We start from the raw sequence: 20,957 nt of genomic DNA on the forward strand, positions 1-20,957 counted from the left end.
CTTTGCCAACCTCATTATCTTATTATGAGTAAGCAATGTGAGGAAGTTTTTTTTTTTTTTTTGTTAAATTTTGACTTAAGTCTGAAATGTCTTAGTGGAAACGGTCTCCAGTCAATATACATGTGCATACCTCAGTGAGTAATACACAAAGTTACAGAAACCATGGTGATCAACTCAATTAAACTCATTTATTTCTTGATCACATAAATACCTGTATATTACTTATATGATGATGGTTTGATAAATAAGTTCATGAATGTATTAAACCCTTGTCGAGGGCCTCCTTGGTTCAGTTGGGTAGCACGCTAGGGCAGTGTAATGACCCAGGAGCCTCTCAGCAAATGCAGGTGCTACGAGTGAAAATCCAGCTCATGCTGGCCTCCTCTCCAGCCGTACGTGGGGAGGTCTTCCAGCAACCTGCAGATGGTTGTAGGTTTCTCCTGGGATCTGTCCGGTTTCCTCCCACCATAATGCTGGCCATCGTCATATAAGTGAAATGTTCTTGAGTATGGCGTAAAACACCAATCAAATAAATAAATGAACTCCTTGTCTAATGTTTTCAAGGCTCAACCAAACCAACACACACAGGATTTGAACATGTAGCCCATGATGTTTTTCAACTGTGCAATTTTGAATACAATGGTTATTCTATATGTACAATGTACCACATTAACCAGTCATGAACACGGACATAAGACAACAATGTCATTCGGTTCCAAATATTTTCTGCATTTGGGTCCAAATACGCAATGTTAGCAGATGGTAGGTTTCCCTGAAAAGTGTGTCATTGTTTGTAACAATGGAAATTTATTTATATATTTGATTGGTATTTTACACCTTATTCAAGAATATTTCATTTATATGACGCCAGCGAGCATTATGGTTGGAGGAAACTGGGCAGCCATCACAACCAACATGGGAAATACTGGAAAAATACACAGAGGAGATGCACTCACTTCATAGACTGGCTATTAAACTGTATTCAATCATGTATTAAAGTAACCCACCTGGAGGATGGTGAAGAGCTTCCATCTGTAGTAAATGTGGGCTGGCGTTTGGTTCTCAAACAGGAACCTACAAACACGAAACATAGGCTGATCCACAAATAGGAAACAGGGGCTTGAACCACAAACAAGAAGCAAAGACTGAAGCACAAATAAGAAGCTGAACCATCATAAGGAAACAAAGGCCGAATCACAAGCAAAAACAAAGAACCACAAAGATGAAACGAAAGGGTGAACACAAAAAGGAAACAAAGGCTGAACCACAGACATGAAACAAAAGGGTGAACACAGGATGGAAACAAAGGGTGAACCACAAAGGTGAATCGAAAGGGTTAACACAAAAAGGAAACAAAGGGTGATCACATAAAGGTGAACACAGAAAGGAAACAAAAGGTGAACACAGAAAGGAAACAAAGGGTGAATCACAAGCAAAACAAAGGGAAAACCATATACCAGAAACAAGGACTGAGCAAGAAACAGGACACAAGGCTGAACCACAAACATGAAACAACAGTGTGAACACAGAAAGGAAACAAAAGCTGAACAACAAACAAAAAACAAAGGCTGAACCACAGAATATGATAGCTACATGTACTGGTACTATTTTCTCTAATACCATAAGTATTTTATTTGACTGGTGTCTGACGTAAACCTTTGCCTATCATCAGGTACTTGTACCTAACAATCCACGGCTTAAACCCTTGGCCGTAGCATTGGTTGGACTCAACTTGTGATCATCGTACTTAACTTAAAGGGAAGACAAAAAATCATTAAATGTGATAAGTGCTTGTAGTGCAGATTTGCCTTGGACATGTGGCCCTCACCAATGTGCTGTTACATGACTCTCTTGGCACTCATATTTGTCATAACCATATTTAAATGTTGAAAAAAAACCCAATAGTTGGTATTTTCACAATGTTTCTTTTCTTTCTTCTTTAGGGTTCTGGTTTGTAGATTTTGTGTTCTCAATGTCTTTCCGTTAAGCAGCTCATACTGATCTTCTGAAAGTCCACGATGATATGACTTCTTAAATTCCCTCAGACTCCGAACATTGCCTCAGGCCAAGAAAACTGAAACAGGCCTACAACAGTTATTTGTTTTGGTTCTTATTTTTCACAGGTCCTGGTGCTCATCACTTTGAAATACTGAAAGACTGACATGACTGAGTGGGGCTCGGGTATGCATTTCTTTATGGTCTTGGCTCTCAGTAGCTGTATGCTGCATGCTCCATGGGCAGGTGCTAGCAGGTGCTCCCTTTATGCAAATAGTGATACCCTCTCTTCTACTTTTAGTCTTGTTTCATGACTGAGCCTGGTCTTTGATGCCGAGGCTATAATCATGTACCTTGAATTTCCCACAAACCCATTAAGCCTGTCGCAATGTGCTTCCAGCAAATGGCCTTTCACTGTAAATGTTTGGTTACTCTCTCTGGATTTCCTCATCTCATGTTTGTCTCAATTGTGAACATGACAGTTATCCAAACATGGCGTCAATATTATACAGTTTCAGGAGGTTGATTAACTTGGAAGGTAAACTCTGTGGACAGCTTTACAGAGACAGCATGGCATGGCATGGCATGACAGACCTGGCATGGTGGGGGTGGATCATTTCACACAGTGATATGGGACATGCTGTCTTTCACTTCATTCGTCTCTTAATACAGGTCCCTTTCAGTCAGAAACCCTAGAAAGGTCCAGCATGGCACGCTTCTGTGAGTGAGTGAGTGAGTGAGTGAGTGCTTGGGTTTTAACGTTGTACTTAACAAAGGGATCCTTAGAGTGCTTGTAATGTGCCTCCTTGTTGCAGGACGCATTTCCACCGCTCTTTTATCAAATCCCGCTTCAAAAGACAAGTAAGCCACCCAACCCGAGCCATTATACTGATATGGGTCAACCTGTTGATGCACTATCCCCTTCATGTTGAACGCCAAGCCAGGAAGTTACAACTTCCTCTTTTAAGGTCTTAGGTGTGACTTGACCCAGGACTGACCCTGGATCTAACGCTCCCAAAGCGGACGTGCTACCAATTGTACTATGGGGGCCAGTGGCATGCTTCTGTAAGCTTTAACAGACATACCTCATGCCTTCATGGCTCTTCAAATAAGTTTGCATATCTGGCCTTAGGCCAAGAACTGTATGGTGGTTTGGGGACAACGAGAAAGTTAACTTCCTGGCCTAAATTTGCTTGATTTAAGCTCTTCACTTCGCGTCAACTGCTTATCACAGGCTTTAGGAATTTATTTTTCCCAATTCTTTACCGATTTGGTGTCTCTTTTAAGCCACAAAAACTTTTGATTTTAGGGTTCTCACAAATCAAATGTCTGCGAATACCAAGCTAATTTCTGAGACGATTTTGGTTTTGAGCAGTGCTATATTGTACAGAACAGCAAACTAACTCATCAGTAAGACCTCTGTTCATTACAGCTGAACAGCTTCCGAATGGTGTGCATTTTTGCAAGTTACAGCATGTCTCTATGGCAACTTGGCATTCATCCATACTATTCAAAAACAGCCATAACTAGTTCACATATACTCCGAGACGCAGAAGAAAAAGACTGCGCAGTAAAGGGTTGTATCCGAGCAGACATGCTGTACATACCCCTGACACTGGGGAAATAAACAGAGAGATGTTTCTATCACATTATCTGAATTGTTTCATAAGTAGATTTATGCATCCGGTCTATCTATTCACGTAGTGTTTCCATGAAATCTGTTACCAATGACAGTTGGCACAATTCGGCATTTCAGTTTATCCGGGATTTAATTCGACACAGCTTTCATGCAATTGTTATGTATACTATGGTTCAAAATGAACCTGCTGATGAAAAACGGACACTGGCTTTAAAGGACTTCATTTGTTCATTTCATATTAACCATGTAACTCTAAAATCACGGGGAAAATGATAGGACTTTTCGTCTCGCTATATTTATGTGATGGATACCAATGTGGAACAAACGTCATTGTAAAAAAGCACTATGTCGACAGATGGGATGGACTTCTAGCCTCAAGGATGAAGGATGTATGTCATAGACTACAGGTGATAGTGCTCTGAATACAGAAGGTCACGTGACAGGGGTACTCACCTGAACATGGGGTTGTTAATCTCTCTATTCATGATCATGGCCTCAAACATGGGACCTTCCCTCACAACAAACTCGATCATTCGGTGAATCAAACACAGCAAATTCCTGAAACGGAACAATTCAGTCACCACCCGCCACGCACACGGAGGTCACGTGACACTCCCTGCCTCATTCTCACACTGTTACCAAGGCAACAAATTACAGCCTGAGAACAGCAATTTACTAACAGCCAAAAGAAAAAAATGCTTTAGTTTTTGCAGCCCCCCCTCCCCCCGCCCCCCAAACCAATTTCTCTGAATCCTATAATTATGAAAACTCCCATGTAAATGATGTTTCCTTTCAGTTTATTCTATGCCTATGAAGAATAAGGGAATTTTTTCAAGAAAAAGAATATCAATGTTTCTATTTGCCAAAAAATATTATTTAGAAGAAGCCCACGTTAGCTAAATATAACTTTCTTTAAATGAAGTCCCTCAAAATAATGTTGTTTTGCTTCTAAATTAATTTGTATATAATGGTTCGTGCCCAAAATTACGCATGAAAAAAGAAATGATGATTCCTAGGCAGGTAATTCACGAACAAATTCACACAAATATCACTCAAAAAATAACTCATAACAGTCTTTAAAACTGACACCTAATGTTATGTACATACATGTCTACTAGAGTATCTCATAGCACAGTCAATTTTTATCCACACAAAGAAAAAACATATAATACATTTCCAATGAAAAAATTTCTTCAGCACTAAAAGAGGCCATTTTCAAAAACTGACCAAAACATTTGCAGATTGATGTTAAAAGAAATTCAGTAAGAGCACAAGTTGTCTCCTTCATTTCACACACTAGGCCTACTATATATGCCGAGCAGCACTAAATCAGGTATTCTTTAAAAAAAATTTAAATACCTTCACAAGAGAGTGTTTCTGTTCGCAATATTCAAAATGCACAATAATCAATACAAACATCATTACCGTCTCGAAAGTAAACAAACCGACACGTTAAGAAATAGCTGTTATGTCCCCTCGATTTGTAATGCATTACAGAGAATGAACAGCTTCTGGAAACTGTTTTCATTTACCCCAAAAAAGAGAGAACTTTCCAATAATACTTTCTAAATGCAAAGAATCACAAGACAATGGACTATGTGGTGAATTGTGTCGGGTATCTAGCAAAGGGTTCTTTTTGCTTTCTCCAGGCTCTACTTTAGTAGTATGCTCCACCAATAAACTGAAGAGTTGCTGTTTCCATGTAAAAGTCTTGAGGATGGTGTAATCAACTGATTACAAACCCAGAGGAGATAACACCATAAATGACAAAGCCTACATTAATTGGTAATCAGGTTCTCTATCTCCAATAATTATTAAGCAAAACCTGACAAGATAAAATACAAAGTATCATCTTTTCACAAAAAATTCTTCTACACACAGAAACACAAAAAAAATTCAGTTTAAGCATAAGAAGAGGAAATCATGACATCTAAACAGACGAACAAAAAAGATATAATGATCAATAGAACATGCCCTTATCTCAACTAACATGGGTGCAAAGCAGGGGCCACTTTTAGAGAACTTGAAAATCCATTTACTTGTGAATGAAACCCCACTTACCACTGAAAATGTGTTGTCAGTGTTAAAACAACCCTGCAAGGCAGAGTGATTTGCAAGAAAAGTTCCAAAAATGAATTCACAAAGTTGAATGTAAAAGGGTGTAAAAGCGACCCCTATGTCTTATACTTTGAACATTAATTTTTGTATGTCTAAGAACCCTTTTTATTTTGCTGATTAGACGTAGTTCCTTAACAAGCTGCTCACATTTTGGCAAAGTTTAAACCATTTTAACCAACAAATTTAGTCAAGTCTGACATAGATTTAAAGACAGCATAGGTAAAGTTTACATATTAAATACAAACAATAAGTTAATTTGAGAAATTTGCATCTTATTCATAAATACATGTACAAAAACAAATGGCCCCCAAGCACTCTGTCCTGTTAGTGTTACGGATTTGAAACTATCATGGTAACCATCAGTTACCACTGGTTATTACCGTGGCGACCACCAGTTACTGCTGGTTATTACCGTGGCGACCACCAGTTACTGCTGGTTATTACCGTGGCAACCACCAGTTACTGCTGGTTATTACCGTGGCAACCACCAGTTACTGCTGGTTATTACCGTGGCGACCACCAGTTACACGATCGTAATGTTAAAAAGACAAGTTGATCCATGTGCCCAGCTTATGATTTTATACCTAGACTTGGTTCTTTTTGCTTGAGCTACTGGAAATGACCTAAAATTTCGCATTTCAATCAGTGCATTTTTTGAGGCAAATAAATGTCATAAAGTATTACTTTAGTTGCTGAAATTTACATTTTTCCCGAGGCGTATCATCATCATACTTTCTAAACTCACCTCAAAAAATCTTTCCATTAACATCAAGAGACTTCTCAGAATTGGACAAAATGTGGAACAAAGTCATTTACGAAATTTGACGTTATTTATCACACTTCTCCCTCAGACACATGCATATACAGCCTAAGTTACAGATTTTAACAGTATCTTATTCAGTGAAGAACAATAACATTTCAGTTTAAAATTTCACGAAGTATACAGCCACAATAATGTTCACAAAATTTACTATAAACTGACAGCAAAATTGAACAATTCACAAAGTATACAAAGACTGACCCACTTAATAATATATAGCATGTGCATGTTGGTGCATGTTTGTGTAAACAAGGCTGTGGAGATGTCTCATCACGCATCATGACAGTATCAGATTGGTAGAATAAATGAATGAATGCTTGGAGCTTAATGTCCTACTGAACAATTTACAGTCATATGACGAGGACGAGTCGTAAGGTGTGTGCACATATACTAGGTCTTCTTGTGGCAGGGTGTGCATGCAGCCAAAGTGCTGCTGAAATGCAAGAATCATATTGAGGACACCAGACATGACACCTCACCCAGTTACATTATACTGACACTGCGCCAACCAGTGATGTTCCCTTGCTCTAACCTCTAAGTGCCAAGCGCCAAGCAAGGCAGCAACAAGTCTCAGATTCTCAGAATGGTGACGGGCAGTAATGACCTTACTAACAGTGTAAATATTGCACTCTAAATAACATCAGTGTATTTTCCTTCCCTTATTCTGACTTAGCCATAGTGTTAAGGTACTTGTAATTTGCTACTATTTAAGCATTTCCACGAAGACTTAAACCTAACGGAGATGGCAGGAGGCAATATTTCACTGGTTACATGTGATCATTTACCAATTTTCACACTCCCTGTTGTCGCTGCTCTGGTTTCATGCTCTTTGCTGTAAGTCTTGTACTATATTCAACATATGTCAATCTATCTGCGTCGTTTTCTAATCTGTTCAAAGATCGTTCGTTGTTCCATTTGTTCTCTGTCTTAAACACACCTGATTCTCTTGAACTACCTTAATTACTCTAATTTATAAGAGAATTCAAACCAGCTACTGACTGATTGATGAAATTACTGCTGTTAAACAAGAATGTGTGTATAAATCCCTTGCATTGGTAGATGTCATTTAGTAAGTTCTTTTTTTAAGTAACAGTATTGTCATTCCTATTTATAGAAATTACACTTTCCACACACATCACTAAGTTTGGCACCAAAAATTGGCTGAGACAACCCAGGTGTTGAACCCACGGTCTCAGCCAATTTTCAGCAGTGGAGTTTGTGCTACATCCAGAAAGAGTTAGTGACTCCTAAAAACAATACTGTAACCCAAAAAACTACGATCTAAATGATTTATTTATTTGACTGGTGTTTTACATCGTTATTATCTAAATGATATCTATCACTTGCAGCTTTTAAATACTGTTAAACACGAAGAATGCCTGTTTCTCCACCTGGCCTGCCACGCTACATGAACATATCATTAAGTGGGCGCCAGTGTACAACCTTTTACAAAAGTAACGGTACCAAAAAATATATTGCTAAAAAATGATATCAAAAAATACATATTTTTCTCCCATTTTTGACCAGTTTTACCGTAATGTGAATGAAAACAAAACAAACTGGACACGCTTTCATGAGGCTCTGTTCACATAATTTTCATAATGTTTGTCAGTAAATCACATCGGGCCATGGCATCGCAGAAACCAAGAAAATATCAGCTACAAAATACATTACGAGACAAAATCTTCTTCCAGTATGCTTTTACTACTAACAACTGTAACTTCTTTACACAGCACGTCTATTCTCTGCCATCGCTATGGTTACTGACACATCTGCAGCTCATCTCTTCTCTCATCTGGCATAACCTCCAATAATTCTCACTCCCAACCATCCAACAGTTTGGCCCCTAAAACACCTTCTAAACGCCCTACTACAACCAGGGGCTAGATCTCCATAGCTAAATATATTAATGAGGACTTATTTTATCCTATTATTTTATTTCATGATACCAACAAAAATTTTCACTTCTGAAACTGTTTAAATGTGGGACATGCAGAGTTATCATAAATAAGGGTTTGATTAAATTACGACTCTGAAATTAACAAATGTATTGCAACCATAATACTTGAACCAATATTCTGTATTTGCCTTTTTATGTTCTGGTTGCTTTTTTGGGGGGGAGGGGTGGATTTTGAGATTTTTTTTTTCAATCAGAAACATTTTTTGAAATTCTTGTCAGCCTAGCCCCTGGTTATTTGCCTTCACACAACAGACAAAAGTACTGCTCCTGTTGTTGTTGTTACGTGATAAGATCACAAGTCGAAGAAGATAAAAACAGAAGATGGAGGTATACCTTTCCGTGGGGATTACCACTTTGACAACAGCGTTGGCTAACGTCTAGAGACGCGATCAAAAAACGACAGAGGGAAGGATTAGAAAAGGGAACAGATTCAAAAAAAAAAAAAATTGCAAGACAAAATCACTGAAAGCTTATTATCTTGTGCACCAAAAAACTGGAAATAAACTTGGAGTGTTTTTTTATTTGTTCACTTTTTCAATGTAGATAGAAGACTTAATTTATTTATGAAAACAATGTATGACCACCCTTTCTTAGAAAATGACCAAAAGTTAGGAAAAGTCAGCTCTTGGTGCACAAGATCCAAAGCTGGCCGTGAAAGTGCTTAATATTCAACTTCATCAACATAAATGACATATGCAATAATCATTAATGAATAAACAATGTGTTCTTCAGTGATCAATTCTTTTTCATAGGGTTGTTCGACAAGACACCAGAGTTACTCCGAGATGTACACCCAACTTGAATTCCTCAACCTTTTCGCATTTCAGGAAGCGACTTTCAGTTCAATCCATGCACATTTTCAGCCTGATTTGAGGGACAAAACTACATTGGTTGGGCTGGCCAATTTCAGGGCTTTGCAAAAAGTATAATTTTATCATTAAACACAGAATATTGCCCTCAAAATATGCTTTACTAAACATCTTACAAACAATGCAAAAACGTTGAAGAATTACTGTTCTTTACTCAGCGCTTGTCCTTCTCAATAGATATTCATGTCACCCTCCTCTCCAGGGTCAGTCAGAAGCCTAAATTATTTCTGGTGCAAGCTGTAAACTCTGATTCATGTTATAATTTCTGATTATCATAACTGGCTTCTATTGGGTTGTTGAAATCAGATGTATTTTGAGTGACAGAAGAGGCGGGACATGAATATTTAATGAGTGGGAAAAAGAGAAGACAAATTTGTTGTATTTATAAATACTTTTATAACCTTGGTATCTTGCAGGACAACTCTACTGATCAAACATCATGTATTTAAACATAAGTGAGACAGTTTGATGTGAAGCTACACAATTTACAATCCTAATGTGACTTAAATGAGGATTTAAGGATTTCTCCAAAACAACTACATGTATTTCTTTTTGCTTCCCTTTCAAAGACCACAACATCGTGGCCTATCCCACAAGAAAATTTAAACAAATTCTTCAGAACATGAGGGGAATGGTAATAACTAGAGATGCAGTAACTATTACTTTAAAAAAGTGAGCTGTCAATGTGAGAAATTTAATTCAAATTTATTTGTCAACTTAGAATGAATGCCAACAATTTAGGTCAGAATCAGTCAACTTGGTTTCACACAACAGCAGAAATTGATGCAAAAATACTGACAGTGAAATCTTACACTGCACCTCCTACAAGAGAAAATCTGCAAATATGGACTTACCTGGAATGAAGGTACAACCAAAACAGAAATCAAGACAAATAAAAACAATCAATATTGTTTCTGATCAAAACTAGCCTAAAGCTGAAGCAGTGAAATTTAGTGGTAAAGTGGACTCATGCTGTTAATCTATCTCAATGAAACCAAAGTGCCACCAGTCTTTCCATAATATATTCTCAATGGGACCAGTCACACTACAATCAGTCACTATGATCATTCAACTGATTATCAAGAGATTATCAACTGGTTGTGTGTCATTATTAATAAACACGTTATCGAACCAGTCAAACTACAACTAGTCTCTATCATCACTCACTCTGAGAAATGAACTGGTTGTGTGTCATTACCATGTTATGGAACCAGTCAAACTACAAGTTGTCTCTATCATCACTCACTCTGAGAGATCAACTGGTTGTGTGTCATTACCACTTTATGGAACCAGTCAAACTACAACTAGTCTCTATCATCACTCACTCTGAGAGGTAAACTGGTTGTGTGTCATTACCACTTCATGGAACCAGTCAAACTACAACTAGTCTCTATAATCACTCACTCTGAGAGGTAAACTGGTTGTGTGCCATTACCACTTTATGGAACCAGTCAAACTACAACTAGTCTCTATCATCACTCACTCTGAGAGATCAACTGGTTGTGTGCCATTACCATGTTATGGAACCAATCAAACTACAAGTAGTCTCTATCATCACTCACTCTGAGAGGTAAACTGGTTGTGTGTCATTAACACGTCATGGAACCAGTCAAACTACAAGTAGTCTCTATCATCACTCACTCTGAGAGATCAACTGGTTGTGTGTCATTACCATGTTATGGAACCAGTCAAACTACAAGTAGTCTCCATCATCACTCACTCTGAGAGATCAACTGGTTGTGTGTCATTACCATGTTATGGAAGCAGTCAAACTACAACTAGTCTCTATCATCACTCACTCTGAGAGGTAAACTGGTTGTGTGCCATTACCACTTTATGGAACCAGTCAAACTACAACTAGTCTCTATCATCACTCACTCTGAGAGATCAACTGGTTGTGTGTCATTACCTTGTTATGGAACCAATCAAACTACAAGTAGTCTCTATCATCACTCACTCTGAGAGATCAACTGGTTGTGTGCCATTACCACTTCATGGAACCAGTCAAACTACAAGTAGTCTCTATCATCACTCACTCTGGTAGGTCAACTGGTTGTGTGTCATTACCTTGTTATAGAACCAGTCAAACTACAACTAGTCTCTATCATCACTCACTCTGGTAGGTCAACTGGTTGTGTGTTATTACCTTGTTATGGAACCAGTCAAACTACAAGTAGTCTCTATCATCACTCACTCTGAGAGATCAACTGGTTGTGTGTCATTACCACGTCATGGAACCAGTCAAAATGCAACCTGTCTGCAACGTGAGGCTTCAGCAGGTTGTCTGTGTTAGAAGTACACAGCAATCCTGGAGACTAATGTTTTTTAGTACATCATTTTCTCAAAGCATGTCTTAAATCTTTAAAGCAGGCGAAACTTCTACAACCTTTCAGTGACCTAGTTTTGGACAAAAAGTGGAACTCTTCAATGCAAAAAGGTCAAATATGTACAACAACAACATCATAAGCTTCGATGAAAGGCGGTGTCGTGTGCGAAAACTTCTCTAGTCCATTTTCTGTAGTGGGTTACTGTTTAGACAGGTGCTTTTTGCTGCGTCTGTGGGCCACATCTGCTGACCTATTTGCAGGTTATTCACTGTTACAACAGACATACAACATCGCATCGTGGGCGCGGAATTTGCAACCTCTTGAGGGCGTAAATTTCTTTTGAGAAACAATGATGTCACAAATTTTTTTAACTTGAGAGTCTACAACTGTCATAAGTCCTTTTTGAGAAACAGCCCCCGATGACCAATATTTGGAAATTGCTGTTCAGTATGCACCAGGGATGGCAAACATACAAAAGGAACTGAAAGTGATACTTCTCCTCCTTGAGATGTAATGGGGTAAATTATTGCTACATTTCTTTTAAAGGACATCTGCTATCAAGGTTTTAAAACATTACTGCAGTGTGAATAAAAAAAGGATCAGTATATACCCTGTCCCACCACAGGAGAATTTCCTGTGACAGTAAGCTAAGCTTTTCTGTCACTAAACCACTGCACTGTCTTCAAAATACCTTAGGCTAGTTTTGATGAAACTGAACTCTTTGTTGAGTGAGGTAAGAAACAAGGTACCTTCTCCAAGTCTTCCTTCTCGTCCCTATTTCTCATACTGCCATACTTCCTCTCCGCCTGGGAGCGGCGATGCGGCTGGGCGTTGAAGGGCAGCCCCGAGGGAGGGGGAGGCATTGTCATCTCCGCTAGAGCAGGAGGAATATAGACAGGGTGGGGCGGGATAGGCACCCCCTTACCCCAGCCAAGTTTCATCTCAAATCCCATCACATCCTTACCTGCTTAGGAAACAGTTAGAAAATTCAAGAGGCATGCGCGATTAGTTTCATTCAAATACCTTCGGCCATGCGTTGGGTATGGAATTGGCTTCAAATTATAGCACGAAAACTTGTTAAGTGCGTTCATTCCACCCACAAAAAAAAAAAGAAGATTAACATGCACAAATACATGTATAAAGTTCGAGATTCTGTCATGAGAAAGACGAGTCCAAAAAGAAAATCCATCGTCATTTTTTAAACTATGTTTCTAAACCCAAAAAAATTTCCTAAGAGGAAAAATCTCACCCCTGATTATAATAAAAAATTTACAAAAGGAAATTGCTCCTATTTTTTTTCTTTCTTTTTTTTTTTTTTAAATGTATAACAGATTAAACTTTCCCCTCATTATTAGGTGCATCCACCAATTCTATAACCTTGATATTAACTATGAACAAAGTTTATTCAAGTAGCAAACTTAAACAAATAATACTTCACTAATATATCACTACTATCAGGTTAAAGGAGGAGGAATCCACAACAGAGTCTTTTGGCCAAGAACCTGCCAAATCTCCTGAAGAATGAAGGGACACAAAAGAACTGGTGGGATTGATTGATTGATTGAGTGATGTATGTTCAATGGCACACTTAAGACTTTTTCACATGTATGTCATCAGTCATGTTTCTGGGTGTAGCAAACCAGAGTAGGGACCTGACAAAACTCATTACTTAAAGCTACGGCTGAAACAGCAAGCAATGGATTTGAACACGCAACCTCACTGGTGGAATCTCAACAGGTAGCCTCATTAATCAAGGGCATGCGACACCTCAACAACCAAGCCACCGAAGACTTTAACCAAAAACTAATGGTTGGGAAACTGACTAAGTGAAGCTCATTGATTTCCCGGAAGATCTCACCTCGCAGGGTATTCATGGCCCTCTCGCCATCTTTACGATTCATGAATGCCACAAAGCCGCAGTTGCGTCCCCTACTGCGTTCTTCATCGGTTCTTGGCCACATTATTTTCACACTGGCCAGTGGTCCGTATTTTCCAAATGCTTCACAGAGTTCTTTCTCTGTCATCTTCATCCAAAACCAGAAATGGACATTAAAATCATGCATCTGAATGAATCATGCTTGACCCCCCCCACCGACCCCACTTAAGATTATTTCACTAAAACAATGTGTGGAAATAAAATACTATACAGAGCCACCCAGATAAATCCAACCAATGGAAAATCTGGTGGGCTATGCAAAGAGGTTCAAATTGCAGTAAGAAGTTATTTTCTAGTGTAACCATAAGGTACTATTAACCAAAGAGCATGGTTTGAATGAAAACGAAGAAATTTTTCATATTTGAGGCATATTTTATATGTCTTAAGAACTTCCATTTTTCCGTCAATCATCTTCAATACACTGTAGCTGAAAGTCATGATGTGCTATAGAAAAGAACAAAAGCTTACATATAATACCACAGTTAATAGCATACCTTTGGGTTTATGTTCCCCACATAAATGTTTGTTGTGTTTTCGTCACCTGGGTCAAACGAGCCTCTTGCGGAGTCGCCTATAAAGCAAACGAAAGTAATAAAGGGTAAGTTCACACCTGCATAATCAACCATCTAAAATTCCATAAAGTATAAAATAAACTCTGTAAAACAACACATCACATTTCATTCTGTTCTTCTAAAATGGAAAATCTTTCCGTTAAATTCCAAAAATCCTCAATCATGATTAGTAAAACATTAATTTAGATGGAACAACATAAAACCTAAGTTTTTGAAGACTATTATGCGCTGTTCAGGTAGGTGCACAAAATAGCCTGCCAAAATCAAAAAACTTTAATATAAAATTTTTCACTGTGTCTTTCAGAAATATATTCAGACTTTCGAGAATCATCACCTTGTCCCTTGGGAAATCCAACATCTGAGAAGAAAGCATCCAATCTTTTCTCGCTTGGGGAGTTAGGGGAGTCATCTATGCCACCATCTCTTATCGATCGCTTTAATTTGTGTCTTTCCTGACGCTCTTCCTGAATTCTACAAAAAAAAAAACAAAAACAAGGTTTTAACTCATACCCTTCTCTGACAGTCCATATACACTTCGGACATCCAACATGACACCAAAGAGAGCATAAGGCTGATTTCTGAAATGTCCATGTACACTTCAGACACCCAACATGACACCCATGCATCAAAAAGTTGACTTCTGCATTGCCCTTACACACTTAAGACACCAAACAGGACACCCCACACAACACATATCACAGATCATTCCCAAATTCTTCAACCTAAAGTCCAGACTTCTGTAATTGCATTTTCCACAAAAATGTGGAAAGATTCAAGGCTAGAGTAGTAAAGGGTTTTCAATTAAGATGTATAACATACTACTCTATAAGCAAGGCATTACATTATTCTGCTCAAAGCATGGTGGGTATCAACTCACTGTTTTAATTCCTCTTTGAACAACTCCAGGTTACTCTTCTTCTTCTCTTCCCTCTTCTTGGCAAACATTCTCTATAAAAGTGGAGATATCGCACATTATATTTATTTGATTGGCGTTTTATGTCGTACTCAAGAATATTTCACTTATATGATGGAGGCCAGTAGGGAAGTAGAGGTGGGAGGAAACCAGGGGAAACCCACATCAGCTGTCAGCTGTACGAATGTATTAAAGAAACTGGCACAACAAGATTGTAGCTACGATTGACTGTAGACCCTACAATTAAGCTTACAACTGATTTGAAAAGTTGCTCCGCTTGCACACAGGAACAGTATTAAAGAGCAATGTTAATTTTCTTAAGAGACAATGGCAATCGTACTCCAAATCGGACTCGTACATAACAGTGGCCGGTGTAAATTGACCGGGCAATAACTTCTTTTGCCTTCATTTTCAAAGATTTCTACATCACAATGATTCAGCAGCTAAGAAAAAGCAATGTGTGAAAAAATGTAACTTCTTTTTGACATGTCTGAGACAGTTAACCTAAGGCAAGCATTTGAACTTAAGGGTTAATTTTGGGGTGACTGTAGACATTTACAACTGGGTTGACCCGATAGTAATTTCACACTGTAAGTGACAAACATCATAACTTACAATTCCTTTAATTTCACACTGTAAGTGACAAACATCATAACTTACAATTCCTTTAATATCACACTGTAAGTGACAAACATCATAACTTACAATTCCTTTAATTTCACACTGTAAGTGACAAACATCATAACTTACAATTCCTTTGCGCAAGAGTGTGTCGATTGTAAGTTAAGGTTTCAACCACGATGGTGGAGATTTACAATCACCTGAGGCTTACAACCCTTAGTTGTAAGCAGCACCTGGACTTGGGTGTTCTCCAACAAGATAGTCTGCAATGCTTTTCGTAATAATAACACAAGATAATACAAGTAAATACAGGCAGTAAACGTAACTCACATTTTTTTCCTCCTCTCTTCTCTGTTCTTCTTTGGTAGACTGGAATGTACTCGCCAACTCGGCCAGTTTGGATGTTGGTTTGTAAAGACGTTCCCTTTGTTCTCTAGGTGAATCTTCTGTAACGATGAAAGGCCACAGAAGAATTGTACATGTAACAGGTTCATGTCTTTCTGAATGAACGCTAGCTCTAACACTTGGAATGCATTAACAGGTGTTATGCACCTTCTTAATTTGATTTTGGACACAGCACTACATTGGTTAGGATGGCCAGTTTGGGGGTTTCACAAACACTATAAATCTATCAATCTCCACGGAATATGTGTGAATAAATACCTTGTAAACATAAAAAAAACTTGAAGAACCATACTAATGATACTATTGTGTTATATGTATTAAGGTGGTAAAACATTACATGAAATTTTTTGTGATTTAAAGGTGGAGAAAACATAATAACGCCAAAGTTCAGATGAAAGAGTGCGAAAAGTTATTCCTAAATGTTGTCTTCAATATTTTTTCTGATTTTTCCTCAAGGAGAAAAAGACACTTGAAAATAATTTTTGTATGGTGGGCACTTGGGACCACCTTTTGGTATTAATAATCTTTGTTTAATAATGTCATAAATGAAGATGTAACACAGGTTTAATAAATATTTTTGGACTAGAATTTGTTCCTTTCAGCTAAAAAAAAATGTATTAAACCTCAATTTGGATCATATTTATATTTTTAATATGTTCATAAATATTATCATAATTTAGGTTAAATGAATGTTTGGATATAAACAACAAATTTACATTCAAATAAATTTATTAGACAAGCATCACATTGATAAATACCAAAAGCTGGTCCCAAATACCCACCATACAAAAATATTTTCAAATACCCTTTTCTGTTGAAAAAAAAAAAAAATAAAAAAAAAAATATTAAAGACCATATTTGCAAATAAGTTTTGATGCTCTTCCATCTGATTTTGGCATCATTTTTAAGTTTTCTTCTCCTTCAAGGTAAATCACAAGATATGCTCCACACGATTTTTCACCAATTAAAAACCCTCCTTTACTGCAATTTGAATCATCAGGTTGACTAGTTGAGAAATATTCCATGCAATTAGAGCTGATTATAAAGTGAAACCAAGACACAGTGAGTCAACCATTTCTGTCCTCAATGATGTGCTATAATCAATGTTGAACTACCTCTCAGGGCAAACATACACAAACAACCAAAACACGGACCAAAACAATAGCAGCTTTCCTAATGAGTCAAAATGATGGTAGCATTCCTAGTGAGACAGAACAGTGGTAGCATTCCCAAGACAGAACAGCGGTAGCATTTCAAACAAGCCAAAACAATAGCAGCATTCCTAAGGAGTTAAAACAGTGGTAACATTCGTAATGAGTCAAAACAGTGGAAACATTCTCAATGAAACAAAACAGTGGTAACAATTCAAAGACGTCAAAACAGTGGCAGCATTGCTAAGAAGCCAAAACAGTGACAGCATTTCTAACCCAAAATAGTGGTTGCATTTCTCATTAGCCAAATCAGTGGTAGCATTCCTAACAAGCCAAAACAGTGACAGCATTTCCAACGAGCCTATACAGTGGTAGCATGTCTAAGAAGCCAAAACAGTGGGAGCATTTCTAACAAGCCAAAACAGTGGCAGCATTGCTAACAAGCCAAAACAGTGACAGCATTTTCAACAAGCCTAAACAGTGGTAGCATGTCTAACAAGCCAAAACAGTGGCAGCATTTGTAACAAGCCAAAACAGTGGCAGCATTGCTAACAAGCCAAAACAATGACAGGATTTTCAACGAATCTAAACAGTGACAGCATTTCTAACAAGCCAAAACAGTGGGAACATATCCAATGAGCCTAAACAGTGGCAGCATTTCTAACAAGCCAAAACAGTGGCAGCATTTCTAACAAGCCAAAACAGTGACAGCATTTCCAATGAGCCTAAACAGTGGTAGCATTTCTAACAAGCCAAAACAGTGACAGCATTGCTAACAAGCCAAAACAGTGGTAGCATTTTAAACAAGCCAAAACAGCGGGAGCATTTTTAACAAGCCAAAACAGTGGTAACATTCCTAACACGCCAAAACAGTGACAGCATTTCCAACAAGCCTAAACAGTGGTAGCATTTCTAACAAGCCAAAACAGTGGCAGCATTTCTAACAAGCCAAAACAGTGACAGCATTTCTAACAAGCCACACAAACACACCTAAGACTGACAGGACTGAGAGATACTTACGTTCACCGGGATCATGAGATGACCTTTTCCATTTATGCTTGCCAGAGTCTACAAGCATAAAAATGGAAGCCATTGTTCAAAGGGGAACAATGATAGGTCACTCTCCACTTGCCACATGTCAGTTTACACAGCTGTTAGACTGAACCAGGGAGCCCAATTCACCAAGCTTTAAATGCCATGGCAAAAGAATGCTTTCAGCACTAGCTCTCGTGGCAATCAAGCCTATGTAAAGCCTTGTTCACAAGATTCAATTTTTGTCTTAAATTACTGGTGGTTCTCAAGTTTTCAGTTTTGTTGTGTTCTCGCTTTTCGACAGTCAGGCCAGGTTTAAAGTGTAAATGTCTTGCCTTGCCTCCCAACAATCCCCTTACGGGTGTACACAGATGTAACTCATGCGGGGGTTGGGTGGACTTCAGCATGAACACCCAATTAACCAGTGCTTGGCCCATATATCTTTTCCTCTTATGATGACCACCCATTGAGGAAGTACATGTTCAAGACTGTCAAGTCCTCAGCATGACCAGAGTTGGGTTTGAACCAGGGAATCCTACCTGACAGCGGGGACATTCTAACAATTCTGACATACCCACAGATAGTGGTAACGCGTGCTGTTTGTACTTACTGCCTTTTTCTGGGTTCACTAATCCCCCCTTGACCCAGGTTTTGCCATGTTTGCCTGAGTCTTCAAAAGATGCCAGGAATTCCTGATAAACTTGGGCTGTGGCTTCTTCATCGGCCTGTTCAAAACAGATAAAACTCTATTTTATGCACATGGATCAATATACTGGACATGAAAGTCGGCACGGATGCGCAAACAAACTGGATAATGATTTTGGCCATGGAAGAAAAGATGTTTTCAATATTCTTGTTAACAGCTACATTGGCAGTATTAATATGTCTTGTATTTCTTTCTCAGTGTGTAGTCGTCGTCACAGGACTGAAAAATTGTTAAGTACGACGTTAAATCCCAAGTACTCACTCACTCTCCGTGTATAAAGATTCTCAAAATTCTAACACCCGCCTCTCAAAAAACATGGCGCAGATTTCAAACTCCCATTTCCTTCCAACTTATGGCAGTCTAACTCATCTCCTCTGCTCATTTACATGTAATTTTACTGTCGGATCTCTGATACTATCCTCACTGATGAAACTAATTAACTCGCTGCGTTGTGGTCACACTGATCAGGTTGACTGCTGGAACCTCACCGTCAACACCCTTTTTTTAGTGTCATGTGATCTACATGTACTTCTGGGTTTGAAAGGCAACTGAGTTTTAGCACTGAAATCCTTGAGAAAACTATGCCAAAAAGGCATAAAATAGAACTCGTATTTTTAGTTCAGAGAAGTTTGGGTGCCGTCAGCGTAAATTTCACTGAGATCGGTCACATCGAGTTGGAGTTCGCAGATCTGTGGCCCTTTGTTTGAGAGGCACTGATGCAATGAAAGTAAGAATTCTGAAATAGCACACAGAGTCCATCTAGATGGACTATAGTGTAAGTGTAACTCATTAGGCATCCACAAGGAAAGCATAACTCAAACATTGCTTGAATAATTGAGGCAAACTTCAGTGACCAAATATTCCCATATTCCCAAGTTTGAGACAAAATTTTACATCAGGCCTTTCCGTTGAAAAAGTTATCACAACAGATTCAAAAGGAGCACTTGTTAACAGGATGTTTGCAAAGGCCACTGACAATAAAATCAAGGCTAAAACTCTCATTTTCCAAAAAATCCAGGCCTTGAACTGACCACTGCTAATTTCCAGGAATTTCCAGGCTTTCAAAGCCGCATGTGAACCTTGTGTACATGTACTGCTTAACATATTAAATGCGTTTGAATTCCACAGTTTTTTTTTTTTTTTCAATAAAATGCTTTTTGCGTACTGGTAAAAGTATGTTTTACTTATTTACATTTCTTTTGAGTTATTTTTGTGTTTTCTGAGACTCACCTTTCTACGGAGGTCCTCTTGTTCTTTCTTTGATAATGCCTTTTTGCCAGCATTCATTGTTCCAATGCTGAATGCTTTCAGTTTACTCTCTGGTATAGACTGAAAGTCAAACAGATGTTGCCAAAATATGTTATCCCGAAAAAAATACAAACATTTTATTCTGTAAAACTAGACAACCTGAAGTATTAATGGCATATGTCTTTCATTTGTAGGAGACTTGTTTGATAAACAGCCAAGACCTTCGTTAAGTACAAAATTAACACTGTTTGCATTGAGACTCCAGCAACGCTAGGCCAGTATAACAGGAGTTGGAGTCTTTCTGGGCTAAATAGGGCCTGAGAGAGATACGAGTAGGGGGGCGCTCATGCGTAAACTGGAAAGTGGGATTAGAAATCATTCCATTCGCCCAGCACTCATGCACGAAGGCTGTGTACCGCCAGGGTCCTAACCCCAACTCCCAGTATATGCGCAAGAGCCCCATGCGGAACTCCCGAGAACTCGTATTTCTCATAGGCCCTATATTGTTCAATGTTGTTCCTAGCCCTATACCATGTATACCTTAATTCCCAAGTGACATGCATCTTTCACTTTGTCATCTGTTTACCACTGATTTATGCAAGTGAAGTGTCCACACGCACACAGCCTTGTGCGAAATTATTAGTG

General features: G+C 38.4%; 1 protein-coding gene across 2 annotated transcripts in view; it reads right to left on the minus strand.

The window, feature by feature from the left end:
• LOC135479678 (U2 snRNP-associated SURP motif-containing protein-like) overlaps window positions 1–20,957 on the minus strand; it is a 40,188-nt gene that overhangs the window by 18,409 nt on the left and 822 nt on the right. The window contains exons 2-13 of one of the 2 annotated variants that reach the window (XM_064759580.1): window positions 20,295–20,393; window positions 18,969–19,083; window positions 18,347–18,394; window positions 16,101–16,216; window positions 15,114–15,184; window positions 14,571–14,707; window positions 14,159–14,235; window positions 13,587–13,752; window positions 12,478–12,692; window positions 8,866–8,909; window positions 4,088–4,192; window positions 1,008–1,074 (exon numbers count right to left, since the gene is read on the minus strand). In XM_064759580.1, the coding sequence (XP_064615650.1) occupies window positions 1,008–1,074; window positions 4,088–4,192; window positions 8,866–8,909; window positions 12,478–12,692; window positions 13,587–13,752; window positions 14,159–14,235; window positions 14,571–14,707; window positions 15,114–15,184; window positions 16,101–16,216; window positions 18,347–18,394; window positions 18,969–19,083; window positions 20,295–20,393 (1,260 nt within the window). The remainder of the gene's footprint in view (window positions 1–1,007; window positions 1,075–4,087; window positions 4,193–8,865; window positions 8,910–12,477; window positions 12,693–13,586; window positions 13,753–14,158; window positions 14,236–14,570; window positions 14,708–15,113; window positions 15,185–16,100; window positions 16,217–18,346; window positions 18,395–18,968; window positions 19,084–20,294; window positions 20,394–20,957) is intronic. The other variant, XM_064759582.1, reaches the window with a different exon arrangement.

The sequence above is a fragment of the Liolophura sinensis genome, chromosome 12, assembly GCF_032854445.1.
Source record: "Liolophura sinensis isolate JHLJ2023 chromosome 12, CUHK_Ljap_v2, whole genome shotgun sequence".
In the NCBI taxonomy this organism is placed as follows: domain Eukaryota; kingdom Metazoa; phylum Mollusca; class Polyplacophora; order Chitonida; family Chitonidae; genus Liolophura; species Liolophura sinensis.